Source organism: Myotis myotis, unplaced genomic scaffold, assembly GCF_014108235.1.
Source record: "Myotis myotis isolate mMyoMyo1 unplaced genomic scaffold, mMyoMyo1.p scaffold_m19_p_3, whole genome shotgun sequence".
NCBI lineage: Eukaryota > Metazoa > Chordata > Mammalia > Chiroptera > Vespertilionidae > Myotis > Myotis myotis.
In genome coordinates this window covers 151,333,997-151,355,932 of record NW_023416335.1, presented here as the reverse complement: position 1 = coordinate 151,355,932, position 21,936 = coordinate 151,333,997, and the positions used below count along the sequence as shown (strand labels likewise).

At 41.1% G+C, this 21,936-nt stretch overlaps 1 protein-coding gene across 5 annotated transcripts in view; it reads right to left on the bottom strand.

Moving 5' to 3' along the window:
• The window catches only part of GNS (glucosamine (N-acetyl)-6-sulfatase), a 51,010-nt gene extending 40,347 nt beyond the window's left edge, over window positions 1-10,663 (bottom strand). For 4 of the 5 annotated variants that reach the window (XM_036298179.1, XM_036298181.1, XM_036298182.1 and 1 more), the window contains exons 1-3: window positions 10,317-10,663; window positions 3,386-3,445; window positions 244-450 (exon numbers count right to left, since the gene is read on the bottom strand). In XM_036298179.1, the coding sequence (XP_036154072.1) occupies window positions 244-450; window positions 3,386-3,445; window positions 10,317-10,514 (465 nt within the window). In that variant the 5' untranslated portion in view covers window positions 10,515-10,663. Of the gene's footprint in view, window positions 1-243; window positions 451-3,385; window positions 3,446-6,257; window positions 6,415-10,316 lie in introns of all 5 variants that reach the window. The other variant, XM_036298183.1, reaches the window with a different exon arrangement.
• Window positions 10,664-21,936: the final 11,273 nt, after the last annotated feature.

The following is a 21,936-nucleotide window of genomic DNA, read 5'->3' as shown; positions in this document are numbered from 1 at the left end:
CCTAGGATAATTTTTCAATAAATGCTCCTGAGACTATTTAGAAGAATAAATACAGTATCCAAATGATGTAAATATGTTTATATAAGTTCTTATTTATGGGCAGATTAGGAGAAAACATTTGCCAAAAATCCTTTAGCATGACTTGAATGGATACTTATTAAAAAACAAGTATCATGAATTCTATTAATTCACATTTAAAAAGCTGTTATAAAAAAAGGGGGAGGAATAATTAGACCAACATACCTCATTTAAGTATTTTCCTGCAAAAAAGGTCTGATAGCCACACATTGATCTGAGAATTGCTGGGAAAGTATTTGGTTCTTGGATCTTCTGCCAAGACTTACTACTGCAGTTTCCCTCTAAAGTGTTGTTAACAACGTGATGATTATGTGGGTACTTCCCTGTCAGGATACTGGCACGGCTTGGGCAGCAAAGAGCACTTGGCACATACTACAAAGGAAACAGAAGCAACAAGGACAGTTACACAAGAAAGATGAATTTCCCATAATTTCTAAAAAGAATAAAAGAAAGTTGCTCCAATATTTTAACTTCAAATTTCTAGTTTCCCCTGATACAAAAATATTCTTTGCATATAACACATTTCCAAGCTGCCATATGTAACGTAGTAGAGACAGTAAAGCAGATAAAACAAACCAAGGAACAGATTTCTTTTTTAGCTGGTTTCCTTCTGCAGGATAAAATAATGCTATTCTAACCTCACCTCAAATAAATATTTACATACAAGGAGCACAGCGTGGTGGGAGCTAGGTCTTAACCAAAGATAAAAACTACTACTTGAATTTAATGTGGCTGAGCAGTAGAGGGTCATGCTCAGGCTGATCTGTAGCTTTATGTATTTCCTGTATCATTTTATATATGACAGACAGATTTTTTTTTTTCTACTTATGTTTCTATTAGCTACTGTCATCAATAGACTTATCCCATTCTACCCAATAATATCTCTATAACTCTTAATGCACATTTAACAGAAGGGTAATACTAGCTTATACTTCCACCAGCAGAGAAGGAAGGCTTATTTGAGCACACCTTTGCCAAAATTACATTGTATCCTTTTTAAATACTTAGTATTTATTTGGCCTTTTATTGGATTTGACATTTTTAAATACTGATGAACATTCTCCACATGCACACTAACCAACTGTGTTTATGGGAATGGTCTGTTCATGTGATTTGCACATTTTTTCCTCCTGAGCTACTGGCCTCTTATTACATAAAATTGGAATTAAGGAAGGATTCAGTCATACTATAAATACTTCCTGTTTTTTACTTTTGCCTTTTAATTTTGTTAGATGTTTGACTTTTGTAATTTTTACATTGGCAACTCTTTTAATTCTTTCCCTTTTTTGTTTCCTAAGCTAATTTTTGGGAATACCACACTGTTTATTGTATCTTCATATTTCATTTTAGTACCCAGTAAAGCAATTTCTTCCTTTAAAAAAATTACCCTAATTGTTCTAACCTACTTATTATTCCAGATAACTTTGGATTCACTGAATTCAGCATAAAAAAAATCTTACTGGAATTCTGATTAGAATACTTTATAATCTTGTATTTTCCCATGGAAAGTAATGTGCATGTCTTCATATTAAGTAGTTTTTATTACATCACTTACAAAGTTCTGTAACTTTATTTATATAGGTCTTAAAGAACCATTACTAGCCACCACCAGTTTATTTCCAGAGTCTGAATTTTCCTACTTATGTGAATGTGATCTTTTCTCCCTCCCATATTTCTCTAACTGGTTATATGGAAGTTTTGTTTTGTTTTGTTTTTTCATTTCTACCTTACTAAGTTCTATTAAAAGTTTTCTAACAACTCTCTTGTTTTCTAGGTAGACAATCCAAACAAATGGAAATATTAATTTTCTCTTTTCCCAATAGTTTTACCTCTTAATTCTGTAAGACTTATGCCAACGACTAGACAGTTCAGAACAGTATTAAGCAAGAGGCATTAGCCCTTTGTCTCTCTAACAATAGTGACGAGAGTAGTTCACCTTAACTATAGGTGTGCCATTTGTCTGAAGTATTCTTCATAAGGATGTATTCTTCCAACAGTTGAATAAATTACCAGGAAAAGATGCTAAAATTTCAGAGAATTTTCAAGCATCTATTGGAATGCACATATAACTATCCTTCTTTTACTACCAATTCCATGTTGGTGGACAATATAACCACCACCATTGTGTAGTACAGCCAGCCCTCTGTATGTGTGGGTTCCAAATCCACAGATTCAACCAACCTCAGATTGAAAATGTTCAGGGGAAAAAAGTCACGTTGTTGCCGACGTGAACAGTATAACTAGGTCTATGATGTGGTTGCACTGTGCTGAACTTGTACAGACTTTTTATTGTCACTATTCCCGAAACAATACGGTATAACAACTGATTACATAGTATTTTCATCGCATTAGGTATTATCAGTAACCTAGAGATAATTTAAAGTCTACAGGAGTATGTGCCTAGGTTACATGCAAATACTGTGCTATTACATGTAAGGGACTTGAGCACACGCAGATTTGGTATCTGCCGGGGTGGGGGCGGTCCTGGAACCAATCCCTCACAGATACCAAGAGATGACTGAAATCATTATAAGTCAGGCAGGGATACAGGTGGTTGGTTGCTTTACATGTATCAATTCACTTAACCTTACATAAACCCTGAGGTAAGTTTCAGTACTCCCATTTATAAATATGGAAAACAAGGGCCAGAAAGCTTAATAACTTGCCTAAGGTCACATAGCTGGAAAAGAGGCAGAGAGCGTGTGAAACCAGGCGGGCCGGCTCCAGAGTCGGCGCTCTAAAGCACAACACAAGGCTGCTGTTCAATGGATCTCCTGATGTTAATAGGTTACCGCTTACTTGTGTATGTGCATGGTCCTCAAGTTTGCTAGCATTTGAGTCTTTGTATCTATGTTTATATATACATATATTTGTTTTATATATTCACACATACACACAACTGTTGTTGGCTTTGTTGCTACTGTCTTTGTCAGGTTTGGCTTCCATGGTTAACTGGGTTTTGTAAAGTGGTCTGCAAGTTTTTAGCATGGAACAGTTTACATAGCATTAATGTTATTTGATGCTTACAATCCACATTCAAACCTCAAACAGTCAGGTTTGAAGTAAAATTCTCTAGTTCTGAGTTGTAGAAAAGACTGGCTTAGAAATTGCCTGCAGTTAATCTCCAATTGGTAAGAAGTAATATTTCAATTAACAGAATTTATCACATTAAATAAGATCCCTCCTTCAGATCAGGCTTTTTAACTAGGGAAGAAAAAACAAAACAGACTACCCAAAAGTGAGTGTTCCTTCTTAGAACATAAACACAATTAAAGTTTAACAAAATTAAACTGGCTTTAAAACTTACAGCGCTGGAGAAAGTCATCCCCATCTCTCCGATGAGAGCCTTGGTTTTCTTTAGTGGTGTCTGTAAAGCAAATAATTATCTGTTAAACTATTTCTCTCAATCAACTACAATACACAGACCAAAATTCATGGGTTTTGTATCTTATTCCCAACCTATCAGCTCCGTCTGACACTAAGAAAGAGCCAAGAGAGTGATTCTGGAGATAAAGCAAACAGGTTTGGTTAGTCAGTTCTTTCCTATGCAAAAGTTCAGGGGTTCATAATGCTTGAAGGAGGGGAAAGTCCACAGCTGATGGTATTTTTCTAGCAGTGTTGATTTCACTGTAATGAAATTTTGTGCCCTTATCTCATTTGTCACCAGCCTCCTTAAGAGATAGGGCAGAACTATCTCTATTCATCTTTAGAAGCAGGATGTGGGAAATCATATAAAAGGAGCCTTCCACCTTTTAAAACAGTTATAACACTTAGGTTCTGAAAGCCAGCAAGACAGGCTCAGAGATTAAGTAAAATATTATTCAGTGGTGGAGCCCAGATGTACACTTTTTGACTACAAACTCACAGCCCTCTGCTCTGCACTAGACATATCACCACCTCAGGTAAGAACTTGAACCAGGTGGCCAACAGGTATACACAGAACCCTCTCAGGCAAAAGACTAATCAGAAATTTCTTTGTTTATATCCTTGCCTTTTTTTTTTTTTAAATATACTTTATTGATTTTTTACAGAGAGAAAGGAAGAGAGATAGAAAGTCAGAAACATCGATGAGGGAGAAACATCAATCAGCTGCCTCCTGCACATCTCCCACTGGGGATGTGCCCGCAACCCAGGTACATGCCCTTGACTGGAATCGAACCTGGGACCTTTCAGTCCGCAGGCCGACGCTCTATCCACTGAGCCAAACCGGTTTTGGCTATATATCCTTGCTTTTTATCATTTGTTCAAAATCCAAGATCCTGACAAGTATAGAAAATAATTAATATCAAATCCTATAGTGAGGATAAAAGTCTAAAGATGGTCAACTAATACAAATAAAAAGGACCATAAATATGAATAATCTTTATTCAGTTGCCACATGGCAAGAAAGAACCATTGAAGAGACTCATTTTAGTTGTATTATGAGAGACAATTCATGATGATTCTCAAGTACCTTTGAAATCTAGGACCATATTAAATGCAGCTCTAAGTGTATTTTGTTGTATAATAGTTTCTTAAAGACAATCCAAATACAGTGCGGCCTTGACTTACGAGTGTCCCGACTAATGAGTTTTTCGAGATACGAGCTGTCTCTCGGCCGATTTTTTGCTTTGAGTTGCGAGCTAAAATTCGGGTTATGAGCCAGCTTCAGATACCCCACCGCTAGCTGGCGCAGCAAATGTCACAGTGAACGCCACAACATCAGCCTAGCATCACGTGTCTAACTCGTTCACTTTTTGATTTGACATACGAGTAATTTGAGTTACGAGCTCCGTCACGGAAAGAATTAAACTCGTAAGTCAAGGCCCCACTGTATATAACTGTGTTAACAAAAGCCTCATTTTCAATACTGTATAAATTACTTTCCCCCATTGTTTTACATAGATAATAGAAAAAAATTAAGGAACCCAAAAGCTCAAAAGGATGAGAATTCTAACATATTCAAGAACTAACTTTGAGCCTGGTCAGTGTGGCTCAGCAGTTGAGCACTGACGCAGGAACCAAGAGATCACTGGTTTGATTCCCGGTCAGGGCACATCCCCAGGTTGCGGGCTCAATCCCCAGTGTGGGGCATGTAGGAGTTAGCTGATTGATGATGTTCCTGTCTCATCAATGTTTCTAGCCCTCTATCCTTCCTTCCTCTCTATTTAAACAAACAAACAAATAAAACAACAACAACAAAAAAAAACAACAACTTTGATCACTTCATAAGTAACTGCATAGCAGTGGTTCTCAACCTTCTGGCCCTTTAAATACAGTTCCTCTTATTGTGACCCAACCATAAAATATTTTCGTTGCTACTTCATAACTGTAATGTTGCTACTGTTATGAATCGTAATGTAAATATCTGATATGCAGGATGGTCTTAGGCGACCCCTGTGAGGGGTTGTTCGACCGCAAAAGGGTTGTTCGACCGCAAAAGGGTCGCGACCCACAGGTTGAGAACTGCTGGCATAATGGGTGCCCAGGAAATGCTAGAGACATAGATAAGATCTTTGGTAACCTTCAGAAACAATGTCACCAGTCATAATCTCCCATAAAGCATCCCTGGGTGCTACACTCAGGTACAGAACATTGGGCTGCATAAAACGTTAGTCAGTGGTCGGCAAACTGTGGCTCGTGAGCCACATACGGCTCTTCGGCCCCTTGAGCGTGGCTCTTCCTAAGCCTTAGGAGTACCCTAATTAAGTTAATAACAATGTACCTACCTATATAGTTTAAGTTTAAAAAATTTGGCTCTCAAAAGAAATTTCAATCGTTGTACTGTTGATATTTGGCTCTGTTGACTAATGAGTTTGCTGACCACTGCGTTAGATGGATGAAGAATCTGAGTTACAGTGAGGATGTAGGGAGGGGAAATGAGTGAAGGGTAAGTGAAGAAAAGGTCTATGTGAGTTGATTATATCTGACTTAGTTATCAGACTGTCTGATAAATATGCAAAGTTACTGAGGAATATCTGATTTACAGTAATACTATACTGTGTGATTATATAACATTTATTAAACACTTAACTTTGTGCCAGGCACTGGTCTTGGCAGTAGAAGTGGATGAAGACAGAAGGTCCCCACCCTGACGATCCTTGCACTCTTGGGGACTTAAACAACTAACAGGTAAACAAGCAATCATTCTGGGCGGTGAAAAATGCTATGAACAGAATAAACCAGGATAATGTGCTTACAGCTGGTGGCAGGAAAAGTGGAAAACACTTTAGGTGGTAGGTCAGGGACGGCCTCTTTGAGGAGGTAACCAGTGCTGAGAGTCACATGATGATGAGTCAGCCGCACAAACGTCCAGGATAAGACGCTTCCAGGCTGAGTGAATAGCAAGTACAAAGGCTGCCAGAGAAGGAAAGAGGCACGTGTGAGGGACAAAAAGCAGTGCACGTGTGGCAGAAGCAGTGCAGTCAGTAAAGGGGGAGTGGGATAAGACAGGCTCAGAGAGTTAGGCAGAAGCCAAAGAACTGATGGAAGGCTGCACAAGGATCTAGAGTTTAATGTAAGAGATTTATATTAATAACCATAGTCTTTAGACTATTCATAGTACAAATGATAAGCATAAAATCTGTGTTTAATCAAACAAGTCCCAGGCAAGAAACCACACTGTACTGAAAATGTGTATGTGTGTCTGAATGTTAACATGGATCCTTAAGATCTAAGCAAAGATAGTGACGGTGAGGCTAAGGCCATACGACATTCTTTATGAAGCAGCCAATCTTATACTCGCATATGGGTAAATGTGTCACTTTCCTACATCCGAAGCAAAATCCCTTCCATAAAAATCCCAAGGAGTCATATACTTTCCTAGCTCCCATGTACACCTGTTCCAAAATAAAGTTTGGTAATTCTATAGCTAACTTTCCCTTTTTCAATAGAAAACCACCTGCTTTAAGCAAAGCAAAGACATCATGTATGCATTTATTCTTCCCCTACATTTCATTACAGCTCCTTCCCTCACTTCCTTGAAATTTTAACCGAATGTCACTTTTTCTAGAGTGAATGATTTTTTTTAAAAAGCATCCTGTGCTTCTGTGAAAAACAGTATGTCCATCGCACCATAATTACATTTAAATAAAATCAAGAAATTAAACCCTGGCCAGTGTAGCTCAGTTAGTTGGGAGTGTCAACCTGTACACTGACAGGTGGTGGGTTCAATTCCCAGTCAGGGCACATACCCAGGTTGGGTATTTAATCCCCAGTCAAGGTGTGTACTGGAAGGCAACTAATTGATGTTCCTCTCTCCCATTGATGTTTCTCTCTCTCTTTCTTCCCCTCGCTCTAAAATCAGTAAGTATGTCCTCAGGTGAGGATTGAAAACAAAACATTCAAGAAATCTACAGGAATAGTTGCATGGGTAAAAAAATCTAAAAAACGGAATCCCAGATACCTGCAACAAATACAATGAAATGTTAAAGAGGACACTACCACATAAAAGACTATTTCAAAGATGACAGGTTTCACATTAAACTACAATCACACAAGTGTTACAATCCTTTCATCTGAATTAGTCTGGGAGATTGACCACTGTTTGTTTATTTTGCCAACTATGGTGGCAATTCATAATCCTTTTTTGGGGGAGGGGGACAAAAAATGAAGATAATATACACAAAGTATTTATTACTTGTAAATTAAGGAGTTCCATGACCCCACTGGTGCTCCTGAATGTCACCTGAAGAATCTCTGACCTGTGGTATAAGTAACCATGCTGATGTGGGTATGTGGAATGACATCTGTAAGACAGTATTATCAAAGTATTTTCAAACAGGAGAAAAAGCTTTGAGATCTTAAGACACCAGGCTTTGTCCCTCACTAGCTATATGAACCTTGGCCAAGTTATAGCCCCCTCTAAATTTCAGTTTCCTCTTAGTTAAGATAAGGACAATACCTACAGCAGAGGACTCCTGTAATGACTGAAGCACAAATATAAAACACCTCACTCTCTGGCTCCAAGTAGAATCTCAAACGCTATATTGTCTTAGCTCTTCCCCTTCAAGTGCTGTTTGACAACTAGTCATAAAATATTCTGTAAAAGCCTACAAGAGAAGCAAGAATTTTCCAGAGTTAGAGCACTGAATTCAACTTGTTCCCTCCACACAATTTTGGCTCTTCTCTCCAGTACAAACATCTATAAAAAAGAAACTGCTGTGGTTTAAAGAAGCAAATGTGATTAACATGCTAAGGCAGTGGTTCTCAACCTGTGGGTCGAGACCCCTTTGGGGGTCGAATGACCCTTTCACAAGGGTCGCCTAAGACCATCGGAAAACACATATATAATTACATATTGTTTTTGTGATTAATCACTATGCTTTAATTATGTTCAATTTGTAACAATGAAATTGGGGGTCACCACAACATGAGGAACTGTATTAAAGGGCTGCGGCATTAGGAAGGTTGAGAACCACTGTGCTAAGGAGAAGAGACCACATCTGTGGCCTACAAAAATGGAAGAAAATGGATTCTGAACACCACACCTTGTATTTAAGTGATGAAGTTTGTTTTCAACAGAGATGTGAAAGCTGTACCTTCTTTTAAACACACATTTTTCTTTCTTTTTAAAAAAAAATATTTATTGTTTCAGAGAGGAAGGTAGAGGGAGAGAGAGAGAGAGAAACATCAATGATGAGAGAGAATCATCGATTGGCTGCCTCCTGCACAACCTCCCACTGGGGATCGCACCCACAACCTGGCATGTGCCCTGCTGCAGAATCGAACCTGGGACCCTTCAGTCCGCAGGCCGATGCTCTATCCACTGAGCCAAACCTGCTAGGGCGAAAGCTTTACCTTTCAATTAAGCTTCAGTCACTAAACTATTATTAATTTTTGATAGAGGTGGCTTGCTTTTCCTGGATAAAATACTTTTAAAGGACATGAGATATTTAAAAGAAAATAAGTGTAGCTGTTAGAATGGTGGGAAAAAACCAACAAAATAAAACCCAGAAGGGCAATTAAGTCAAGACTCTTCAATGTCAATGTGACTGAATAGAAATTAAAAGGCATTGAGGCGTATGTGGCAGGAGTGTGGAGTCAAAATGCAAGCATCTTAAACGTCAGCTAGAAAAGAATCCCATACTCTTGCACACAGCCCCAAGTGAAGAAACATTCTAATTCACAGCCCAGAGATATATACACATATGGATATATGCTTAACCTTTACCGCGTGTACCACACAGACATTTTCTATTCCCGGAGTCTGTTCCGTAGGGAAGTGAAAATGCTGGAAGTTACTAAACTGATTTCACAACTCACTCATGGACAGGATGAAAGACACTGAACTAGGCTGTTACTACACAGTCACAGTTCGGAACCTCTTGCCTGAAGTGTTTTCATAATCTCAGCATTTCGCTCAAAGCAAAAAGAGAACTGAAAGAAAGGAAGCAAAAAAAGCACTTGCTCTTAAAAAGAGGAATACCATACCCAGAATCAGAGCACTCGTCAGGATTCTGACTCGACTGCCTCCACTATTTATGTGCCTGGGGCAAGCCACTTTCTGTGCTGTCGTGAGTTAGAGAGTACGGGGTTGGGTGGCTATTCCTGAGGGTCATAAAGGTCAAGACTCTTAAGACACAGAAGCAACGTCAACTCTGGGAAAGAATGAAGTCTCATGACAACACCCAGATGGTACAAAATGGCACACTGGCAGGACCTAAGGCATCGGCCAGGTGTTCAATTAGGCTAATTGGATTTTCTTGATTCTTGTGTGGCAAAGCACACCTTGAATGAATAGTTCGAAAGCTACCTACCAGATTAGTTCATTTCAGCACTTATTTTATAAATATCAGGCACAGACATTGTGCCCGGGAACAAAGGCGGAGGTGGCCTAGGTCCTCACACTGGGGGGGGGCTGTCCTTGTCTCCTAACCCAGAAGATGCTCAAGGCTGGCATCTCCTTAGCCAACACCTGCTCCTCGTTGGCTCTGCCCATCCCTGACCGGCGTCCACCTGTGTGTCCCGAGATCGCGAAGGAACGCCATCTCCGCAGCCGTCAGGTCCGGACTAGAAGCTCCTTGGAGCGCGCGTGTGTGTGCGTGTGCGTGTGTCACCCTCCAAGAGACGCTGGAGCAAGAAGAGGAAATAGAGTCCTGCGGCCCCTCAGACCTGCGTCCAGGGCCCGGCGTGGCCAAAGCAAACCTACCCGGGGTCCAGTCGGCCGGTTCCGGGAGCCGGGGTGGGGATGGGAAACAGGGCAAGAAACCGGGGGTCCGCCGAGAGAGGGAGAGGGGCGGGGCAGAAACAGGAGTTACCATGCCGCCGAGCACTTCGTCCTGGTCGTCGGTGAGCAGCAGCACCACGTTGGGCCTCCGAGAGCCCGCCGCCGCCCGGGAGCCCCCCAGGCAGCAGCCCGGCAGCAGGAGCAGGAACAGCAGCGCTGGGCTGCAGGAGCGCAGGTGGCGGGGGCTGTGCCGCCCGGGCCCACCTGCGCCCAGAGGCAGGAGCCGCATGGCGGACAGGGCTCCGGGGGGACCCCGGGACGGGGTGTGGGGACGCGCAGACGGCTGAAGGACGAGAGGCCGAGGAGCCGCGGGGAGAGCCGGCGAACGGTGAAAGCCGGGGGCTGGGGTCAGGCGTTCTCTCCCCGGGCGCGGTCACGTGAACGGGGACGGGGGTGGAGCGCGCCGCGCGGTCACGTGGGGCGGAGGGGCGGGGCCGCGGACGGACGGTAGGGCGGGGCCGCGGAGGGAACCCGGAAGTGGGCCGAGACTGGGGAGAACCTCGGAGGGCGGGACCGCGCTGGCCTCGGCTTGGGCTCCTTTCGGGTTTCGGTAGGACCTGTTTCTGAGCACTTGGTGCAAAAACTATAAAACGGAGCGAGGATAAGATGAAAAGGAGGAGGAGAGAAAGGAGGACTGTCCCTGGTAAGATCAGCTGGTGGGCAGAGTCTGGGTTTTACCATGTTTAATCCCCAAGACAGAAAACACTAATTGAGGACGCTTATATTTAATCGGTTTTGATTTTCTTTGCAACTCAGCTCTTCGATTGGGAGCTGGATTCCAAGTCAGCTCTCCCCTCTCTCTTATTTTAATTCTCAACGCGAGGATATTTTTCCAGTGATTTTAGAGAGTGTGGAAGAGATTGGGAAAGATAGAAAGAAAAATCGATGTGAGAGAAACACATAGGTTGGTTGCCACCTGCACGTGGGGGAGAGCCTGTAACGGAGGTGCATGCCCTTGACCAGAATGGACTCTGAGACCCTTCCCTCCCTAGGCCAAGGCTCTATCCCCTGAGCCAAAGCGGCTAGGGATCCAAGTCAGCTCTCTTAATTCCAAGCCTGGTTATATGTTACTCCTCCGCTGTTAATGTGGTTTCAAACCAACCAACAATTTAGTGTATCCTGGCAGTCTAATGTTCCTTGATGAGTTTTCAAATATTTACCCTAATATTTCTTGGTGAATTTTCTGTTTAATTTTCGCCCGTGGATATGTTGATTGATTGTAGAGAGAGGGTGGGAGAGAGAGAGAGAAGCATCCATGTGAGAGAGAAACATAAATCCATTGCCTCTTGTTAGTGCCCAGGTCCTACAACCTAGGCATGTGCCCTGACCAGGAATGAAGCCAGGACCTCTCCCCGACCTTATGCGGGATGATGTTCCAATCAACAGAGCCACACTGGCCAGGGCATCTTGGTGAATGTTTGAAAGCCCTCTTAGAAGATGTTGGAGGATGTGCACATTGAATAAAAACAAAATCTGTGAAACATGACCATCCAACCACATTAAGTAATCTGTAAAAAGTTCCATAAAACCAGAGCTCCAAAAATGTCTGTGGTGGCTCTAGACCCGCTCTACCATGCCCCTCTCCTGAAATATAGGAAAAAACAGAAACTTTCCTGGCAAGGTGAGTGGCCAAGCCTTATTCCCAACTCAGAACAATAGGCTGTACCTCCTGGCTCCTAACAAAGTGCATACAACTATTCTCTAAGCTGGATCATCCAACACAAAAAGTCTTTTAAACCTTGTGAAAGCACTGTACCATAAGGTAAAAATAATTGTGAAAGTACTTCAAAATGTCATATATACAACTACAGGTGTTAGGCAAAAGAAGTATTGTGCCAGTTTTCTGTTAGGTAGGAGGGAAGACCAGGAGCCATGCATGCACAAGACAGATGGTGACACATATGCTGGCCCCTTCCTGGAACCTGTGACAGACCTGCCCGCGGCCGGAACTCCCACAGCTCATGCCCCCCCCACCCCTCACTGAACAGCTGTATAAAAAAAGTGCCTCCGCTCCCTGTTATCGAGACTTCACTGGCCCCGCCTTTGGGACCCGTGGATCTCGCCCAGGGACGCAGATTAAAGCTTCTCCTTTCCTCCTTTCTGACTTGCTTGGCTCTCTGACTTTGTCTCCTGCGCCGTGAACCTTACATTTTCTACTGGTGGCACCTTCTGAATCGGCACCAAAAAGAGGATCCCATGTAGAACAAAGTTGAGTTGAGGGCACGGAGATTAAGTTTAGGGTGGCTGAGGCAGCTGGAAGTGGGGCGGCAAAGTTAGAAAGAGGAAGAAGCTTTGTAGATGAAAAGCTCCATAAATCTGCATAGATATCCTTTTGAGACTTCGTTGAACACTAAGGTATGTTTTTTTGGATAAAGGCACCAGAAGGTAAGACCATGAATAACTAAGGAGATGTAATAATTCTTAAAGGAGGTGGAGATGTTTGAGAACCAGCCAGAAGGGAAAGTCTTCCTCAATCACAAGGGGCATTCAGTTGAGAACCCAGAAAGGTTATACCTTAGTAGTCGAGCTAAACTATCACAAATGAAAAGTACTGTACACCTATGATAACAAAAGTTAAATACAAGTCTCAAAAATATCAAGCTGACCTGCAAGAAACATAACTTACCTGTCAAAACAAGGTCTCCACTCTTTAAGGGAAGACGAGAAAATCTAAATACTCAACAACATAAAATTGACAATAGAAGTTCCTGCATCCAATAGAAAAATACGCAGGCCACCACACAGGAAAATACGACCAGTAACCAGGAGAAAAATCAGTAATAAATGACAGAGATGTGGGAATTAAATCAAGGTGATAAAACACCTACTATAACCATGTGTCATAATATAGTTTAAGCCAGCGGTCACCAACCCGTGGTCCGTGAGGTCCAAAAGGTGGGGGACCGTTGGCTTAAGCAGATCTAGACTGCCTGGGCATCCTGCAGAACATCCTATCCATCCATCACATTGATGACATCATGCTGATTGGGAAGGATGAACATGCTGGAATCTTTCTTATGACACATGTGCTCCGGAGCGTGGGAGATAGACCTTATGAAAATTCAGGAACTTGGCACTTCAGTACAGGATTTTAGGGGCCCAGGGATGTGCCAGGACATTGCCTCCAGAGTAAAAACAAACTGGTACATGTTGCATCCCTTAATACAGAGAAGAAGCAGTGTTTGGTAGACTTCTTTTGTCTTTTGTATGCAACCCATTCTACCTAGGAATTCTGCCCCGGCCCATAATAGACTAGTTCCCCCTTTTCTGCAGTTTTACTTTCTGCCGTTTCAGTTACCCACTGTCAACCATGGTCAGGAAATATTAAATGGAGAATTCCAGAAATAGACAATTCGTAAGTTTTAAATTGTGCGCCATTCTGAGTAGCTTGATGAAATCTTGCACCAGTTCCTCTCTCCCCCACACGGGTGGGCATCCCTTTGTCCAGCATAACCACCAGTTAGTCACTTAGTAGCCATCTAGGTCAGCCGTGGGCAAACTACGGCCCGCGGGCCGGATCCGGCCCGTTTGAAATGAATAAAACTAAAAAAAAAAAAGACCGTACCCTTTTATGTAATGATGTTTACTTTGAATTTATATTAGTTCACACAAACACTCCATCCATGCTTTTGTTCAGGCCCTCCGGTCCAGTTTAAGAACCCATTGTGGCCCTCGAGTCAAAAAGTTTGCCCACCCCTGGTCTAGGTCCATTGTCGGCAAACTGCGGCTCACGAGCCACATGCAGCTCTTTGGCCCCTTGAGTGTGGCTCTTCCTAAGCCTTAGGAATACCCTAATTAAGTTAGTAACAATGTACCTACCTATATAGTTTTAAAAATTTGGCTCTCAAAAGAAATTTCAATCGTTGTACTGCTGATATTTGGCTCTGTTGACTAATGAGTTTGCTGACCACTGGTCTAGGTGATCAGATCTACTGTTTAGTTTCGCAGTGCTTGTGTTCAAATAACCCTTATTTTACTTAATAATGACTCTAAAGCACAAGAGTAGTGATGCTGGCAATTTGGACATGCCAAAGAGAAGCCGTAAAGTGCTTCCTTTAAGTGAAAAGATATGTATCTATAAGAAAAAAAACATAGTATACATAGGGCTCAGTATTATCCTCAGTGTCAGACATCCACTGGGGGTCTTGGAACATGTCCCCCACCCCCTCATAAGGGGGGACTATTGTACAGAGTGTCAGCTTTGAGTGGTGCCTGGAGGTGAAAAGTGCTCAGTAGCAGGCAGGGCTGCCTCCATAATCTGCAGGGCCTTTGTGAAGATCTTTGTATGACATATTTATACTCAGCAGAAATCACTCACCCTGGAAGTGGCACTAAACAACAAATTAGACAAAATAGCTTAGTCATTTGTTAGCCAGCCTTTGTCAGTGGCTACCTAAGTGCTGGCATAAAGGCACCTCACTTACTCTCAAAAAATGTCACTGAGTACAGGTGAGAGATCAGAATTTTGGTTCCCAGCTGGTATACATTGAGTAATCACAACTTAATTTTTTTTCCATTTATTGATTTTATAGAGAGAGAGAGAGAAAGGGAAAAAGAAACATTGATTTGTTTTTGCACTTATTTATGTACTCATTGGTTGCTTGTATGTTCCCTGACCAGAGTTCAAACCGGCAACCTTGGTGTATCAGGACGATGCTCTAACCTGTTCAGCCACCAGGCCAGGGTCAAGCAATCACAATATTTTATTATTGCAAAGGAAAGATTGTTCTGTTATTTTGAAATCTAGTGTGATACTTAAATATTAATTAAGCATCAGTCAGATTAGGTCTCCAAAGTTCCTCTAAGCACTCAAATGTTATGACTTAAATCTCATTCAACATTAATAGTTCTTACTTATTGACCATCTATTATGTATTACTATGCATTTCCTAAGGTCTGTCTAAAGCTTGATAGCTTTTACAAATACTAAAATCTGTTTTTACTTCCTGTTCCAACTTTTTGAATGGAAAAAATAGGAGTTTTGTTCATGTATAGTTATTAAACTGAAAATAGGTTTCATTGTATTCCAAGCATGTAAAAAATTATAATCAGCAGACTTAAAGAGCAAAAGTGAGCTTCCATGTGGAGAAGCTGAAACACAGCAATGACCTTTTGCATTTCTCATGTGACTCCGGAATGAGTAATCCCTAAAGGATGAAAGTAAAAGGTTAACTGCCAGATTTTACAAATCAGCCATTCCAAGAATAATCAAAGCTTTCATTATAGCAATTTAGTCTTTGTGTGTGTCTGCACATGCTGAAAAAAAATTATCAAGTTATCAAAAATGTTGAATCTTGTTAAGGTAGTTTCAAATAATAGGTGTTAGAAGGTTATTGACAAGACCCTGATACAGGCTTGGAAATCATTTAAATGTTCACCCTCATTTAGCTTGTACACTAGATTTATATAGATTGTACTTGATAGACTATATTAAATTGTACTTGACTTTGAGATAGATTCTTCTTAGCTCCTTGTAAATATAATGCAATGTCGGACCTTATATTTAGTATAAAATAAGTAGTATAATTATTTAAATATTAAAACTAAAGTTTCAAACAAATTGAAACACTAATTATTGTCAGTAGCATAACTAACCATAGTAAATTTAATTTTAGCTATTTTCTTTAGCCATGATCAGTTCAAAATCATAATTGTTAGACCAACAGTTCTCTCTCTCTTTGTTTAAAATATAATTTTATTGATTTCAGAGAGGAAGGGAGAAGAAGAGAGAGATAGAAACATCAATGATGAGAGAATCATTGACTGGCTGCATCCTGCACACCCTCTACTGGGGATTGAGCTCACAACCCAGGCATGTGCCCTGACCAGGAATCAAACCATGACTTCCTGGTTCATAGGTTGATGCTCAACCATTGAGCAACACTGCTGGGCCAATGGTTCTTAGATCCTTCCAGGCACCACACAGTAGTAATGTAGTGTACAAAAATCGGCTTCTCTTTGCTACCTCCAGGATTCTATTTAATGGAACTCACTTTTCTTAAGAAGGTGGGTAATTGGTTGGTCTTATCTCTAGTTTTCATTTAGTTAATTCAGTTAATTAATTCAACAAATATTTATTGAGTACCTATAATGTGATAGGGACTGTTCTAGGTGGTGAGCAAACATCAGTGAACAAAACAGACAAAAATTCCTGCCTTCAGGAGTATACTAGTGTGAAAGTCCATCTAGTTGTGGTAAGTCCTCCTAGACTTGAACCATCTGCCTGGTTGAGGTTCAGTTTCCGTTTGGGTGTCCTCTGTTGCTGGCTTTTTATCTATGGCACTTAAAACACCTGTCTGGTGAATAATTACTCTTGAAAAATGAGAAGTTCACTTTCTAAGGGAATAGCTGTTGAAAAGCCACCTGCTAGAACTCCAGCTATATGTATATACCAAAATTATGAGCCCCTATCTTGCAAATTTCTGTTTTGCTGGACCATAATTATCCAGGACTATCTACAGTTAAACTGGCCAACTTGGGGCTCTTTTTAAATCTGCACAGTCAATTAGAAAAAAAACTACAAAATTAAGCAATGACCCAAACTCAGCCCCCAATGAAAGCACCTAAGCTACCAGCTGAAGCAATTGGAGATGTAAAAGATAACATTATGGAAGCATAGCATTTAGCTGTTTGACAAAATAGAAAGAAATGGTTAAAACAAGGCTGTAAATTTGACTCTCAAAGAAACTTATGGGTAGGTTGAAATGAACGACCACTCCTCCCTAATTGCATACAACATCACAGATTACAATATGTACATGACTTAACTCAGTGGAATGCTGAGAAAATGATTTTATGGGGAAAACAATACTACTGGAAGCCATTTCCATAGATAGCTTTCTAGGCAGACCAAAGATACCAAATCTTCCCAAAGGGCAGCCCTGGAAAGCCCATTCATACCTGTAGGGGGCATTTTCCCTTGCTTTTAGGACCCTTTGAGGCAAGTATTCAGTTGCCCCCTTCTCAAGGATACAAATACATGTTAGTAATGATTTATATGTTTTCTCTTTGCGTGGAAACATTCTCGTGCTGCAAAGCCACAGCCTCAGCAGTAAATGAGTTACTCCTAGAAATGATCTTCCCCACTTAGGGAATCCCCTCAGAGCTCTACAGTGATCAGGGAACTCATTTCACAGGACAGATTATTCAGTCGGTCTGTAAGATCTGGCCGACTTCACATATCTGTTGTGCTTATCATCCCAAGTTCTCTGATCTTGTCGAACAGACTAAAAAGTAATCAAAACTTAATTGGCAAAACTCATAGGGTCCTTTAATCTGCCTCGGTCTAAGGCTCTCCCCTTGGTATTGCTCAACTTAGGATCTGCTCCCTTTGGTAAGCATAGTTTGTCTCCTTTTGAAATTATTACTTGGAGACCTATGAGTTTAGATCAAGGAATGTATGAATCTGCACTGCTGAAGAAGACCTGTTGTTTATTGTAAAGAATGTATAAGGGTCCTTACGACTCACACTGCTAGAGCAATCTTTCCATGGCTTGCTCCCGGGAGGCAAAGATCTACAATCCACAATCTCCAACCTGGAAATTGTATCTATTGGAAATGCCATCTCTATAAAGATGACTTTCAGCCCCAATGGAAAGGGCCATATGAGATATTATTAACTAACCCATGTGCTGCTAAACTTAGAGGTATTGACTCATAGATTCATGTTTCTCATTTAAAAAATACCCACACCTGAGTGGTCATCTCAGCCTACTGAAGATCTTAAGCTGAAAATCTCTGAACAACCCAAGACCACCACTAGAATTTTCATTCTGGATGGGAGCAGATGGTACCTAATGCAAAGGCTCTCCCAAGACCTCGGACCAGGCCAGTCAGTCAGACATGATTCCACACAGCAGTCCTTGCACTTGTTCTTCCCTTTGAGCACCTTGGTTTCATTTACTGATCATATTGCTATCACAACTGTGTTTTTTTTCCCTGAACAAAACTCTTTTTGTTTGGTAATCCTCACCTGAGGATATTTTTTCCATTAATTTTTATAGAGTAAAAGAGAGGGAGGGAATAGGGAGAGAAACGTCAATGTAAGAGAGACACATCAATTGGTTGCCTCCCATACTCACTCCCACCAGTGCTGCGGATGGAACCTGCAACCCAGGCATGTGCCCTTGACCAGGAATCCAAACTGAGACCTTTCAGTCCAAGGGTCGACGCTCTAACTATTGAGCTACACTGGCCAGGGTTTGCCGGAACAAAACTCTTAAGAAAACATTCTTCCTTTTCCTAGCTCGTTAGTCTGATTTCATTGTGAACACACTCAGATTCTTATGTCTGCTTACTACAATGACTACTCTATTTGCCCTTCAACACCCTTTTGCTCCCACTATCCAGTGATTACCCAACAGTACTAATTTAACTGACTGTTGGATATGCAACTGAGCTAACCATACTCATGATGAACCAGAATTAGTGGCTTGGCCCTTGAACCTTGAAAGCTTACAAAACCTAACTGGACATAACTCCAGATTTAAAGTCCTTCTTTATTCTCAAACCTCAAAAAATATTGATGGAACAAATGACCTTCCTGTGTCCAGATCCATTCATAAGCTCCCCCAACCCACAAAGAAATACCCATAAATACAGTCTGGACTCTTACCAATAACTTGCCTATCTGTTTTGAAAATATAAACAGTTCAGGCATACTTTCAGGTTTTGTCCCTTTAAAAATGTATGACTACACTCTTGTATGATGCAAACGACCATGAGTTCACAACTCAATGGGCCTTAAGTGACTACAATATTACTTCTTATGTTACCTCTCTAATGTTAGGAAATTCAAGAAATAATGCCACTCAGTCCTGCAAATGTCCTGCTCCCAAATACTACTAGGGGCCTAGATAAAAAATCTGGTATTTGATGTAAAATAGATAAAAATCTATCTCTTAGGGAATTCCAGCCTGCAAACTTGGAACAAACTCTTTTAATCTTAACCCAAACATATAGAAACCTCAGGTGCTCTTTTAATCATTCTCACGATAACTTGAATGTCTTCTGTGTTGACAACTATCGTGATCATCCAGCATATGAAGGCTATGAAGTCCCTCCTTCATAAGTAGGACTTCCCTCCAAGTCTGTGTTGAAGGACTAATTACATGATTTCACTTGAAGGTACTGGCTGTTTCTTCTTGTGTGGGATGCAAATGTATCACCTTGTCAACCCCATGGTGAGGCAGATATGGTATTGTGATATCAGCACCTGATACTGTCACCAGGAAGATTCTCCCTTCCTCTGCCATTATCCACAATCTATAAACTTTGACCAAAACAGACCAAATGGAATTGGTGTTTTGGGCATGGTCTTTTCGGTCCTCTTTCCACCTGATACCCCATAATAAATGAAGCTTTGGGTAGGCCTTCACTAGAGCTTCCTTTCAGGCATGGAGTATCTGAATTAGAAGACCATCAGAAATCTTACTATTTTTGTAGCACAAATATTGAATGCTACCACAACTTGAAGGACAACAAGTAATAATTGACAGTCTGGCTGGAAGTGTACTTCACAACTGTAGGGCTCTAGATGTGATAGGTGTCCAGCAAGGTGATACTTATGCCCTTTAGGAAGAATATTTTCTATGTTAACAAATTAGATAAAGTGGTACAATAGTTTGAGGTTCTAAAACAAAATGTTAAGGTCCTTGAACAGACAGAACAGTACCCTATAAGTTAAGAATGGATAGACTTATTTAGCTGGCTGCCTAGAGGAATAGGGTTTCATTCTACATTACAGGACTTAATCATATTGGGTTTTGTGATTATACTGTTCACTGCCTTAATTAGGTGTCTGACCAGGTGCATCAAACAACAACTAACAGCCACTACCACAATAATGGTAGCCCAATGCCTAGAGGTGTTAAAACGAATAAATTCGACTGAGACCACCTCTACAAAGGAACTTTTGATTATAGGAATGTGACTTAGCCCTACTTCTGACAAACCTCCTTGTTGCTCAGAGGTGGCCATAAACTCTCTTACTGGACACTCAGGAGACTACTCTCTCTTGTACGTGGAAAATGACATATCAGGAATGAGCATTCCTGGAGACGAGGGATCAATGTTGTTCTTCCAATGACATACCAATGATACTTCCCAATGGTTGATCAGCAATGCTTTCTCAGGAAAGATCTCAATCCAAAGAGGTAAACATGAAAGAAAAACAGCAAAATGGAGTTGATGTTGTCAAGAGAGCACTGTAAAATAGAGCTGGGCGGTCTCTGGGAAGCGGAGCTAACTCACTTCCTTCCATGTGCAACTGAACTTTTGAACTGGGCTAAACCAAAGGGCTACATCCTGATACAGTTTCTGGAACTGGTTCTGCATCACTAAACTCTCTATTAAATAAAATTTCCTCCTAGAAATGGACATAAACAATCAGTCATGGATAGCATGGTGTAAATTGGCTTGCCAGCCCCAATCACAGCTCCTTCAAAGCAATTTATGTAATCCTTTTGAAAGCCTCCCCTTTTCAGTCTTTATAAACTCTACCTCATTCTTTCCCCCTCAGAACACATTGGGTTCCTACTTAAGTCTGTGACTTCTAGATTTGCAATTCCTACAGCCGCCAAATAAATCTTTTGTTTGCCTTCCAGTTCGTGGCAAAATTGATTGACACTGGCAGGAGAAAGATAAAAAAATAAATCGGTAGGTGATATGGTATGTTGGGAAGTATAATGGGGACAAAAAAGAGAACAAAGAGGGGGAAGAAGGGAATACTGAGAGGGAGGAGAGGGAGCTGTGATTTCACAGAGTGGTTAGGAAAATCCAGTGAGAAGACATTTAAGCAGAGATCTAACTCTAGTGAGAAAGAGTCATATGGCTATTTTGGGGGAAATCATTCCAACAAGTGCAAAGACCTTGACTTTGCTTCCTTATTAGTTTTTGTTTTTTTTTTTTATAGCAAAGGTGGAGATTTATTGAAGAACAAGTACAGACTTCCACGTGGGGAGAGAAAAAGAGTCCCACAGAACTTACTCCCATGTAGGGAGGGGGAAGAGTCCCCTCCTTATTAGTTCTTATTTTGCCCATTTTCTCTCCTCAGGTAATTTGGTAATGATGGGGAATGGGAAATAACTTTGAAGTTCTGATTAATTGAAAAATGTTGACCTGCTGTTTTTTTCCTGGCCTTTGTCACCATCCCCTTTAGCTCACGATGAGTTTCTTTACCCATAGGTCCTGAGAGAGAAACCCTGGATGAGAGCAGTGTTAAAGACTAGCAATTATCACACCTCTAACCGGGTTGAGATAGAGAGAAAGGGCTGGGAAATCAACTAAGAAAAATCCAATTTCAGTGTTTCCCTTTATAAAAGTCCTGCTTCTTACAAAGTTCGGCATATGAAGGAAGGCTCTCAGGACTCTATTCAATGCCAGAGACAATAGAAAAAAAGAAAAAAACCCTCAAAAAACAAAAACAAAATCTCTATATATAAAAGGCTAATATGCTGTGTCCGACCCTCCAGGTAATGACGTCACATAGCAACGCCCGGCTTCTTCTCTCCAGCAACAACTAGCTTCCTTGCAGTTTCTTTGGTCCAGGAACACTACTTGCTTTATAGCCAGGTGGAAACACTTTACACTGCAATCAATTGTCTGTGAAGTGTTTTCCCGTGCCTCATCTCATTTGATCCTCACAGAAGTCA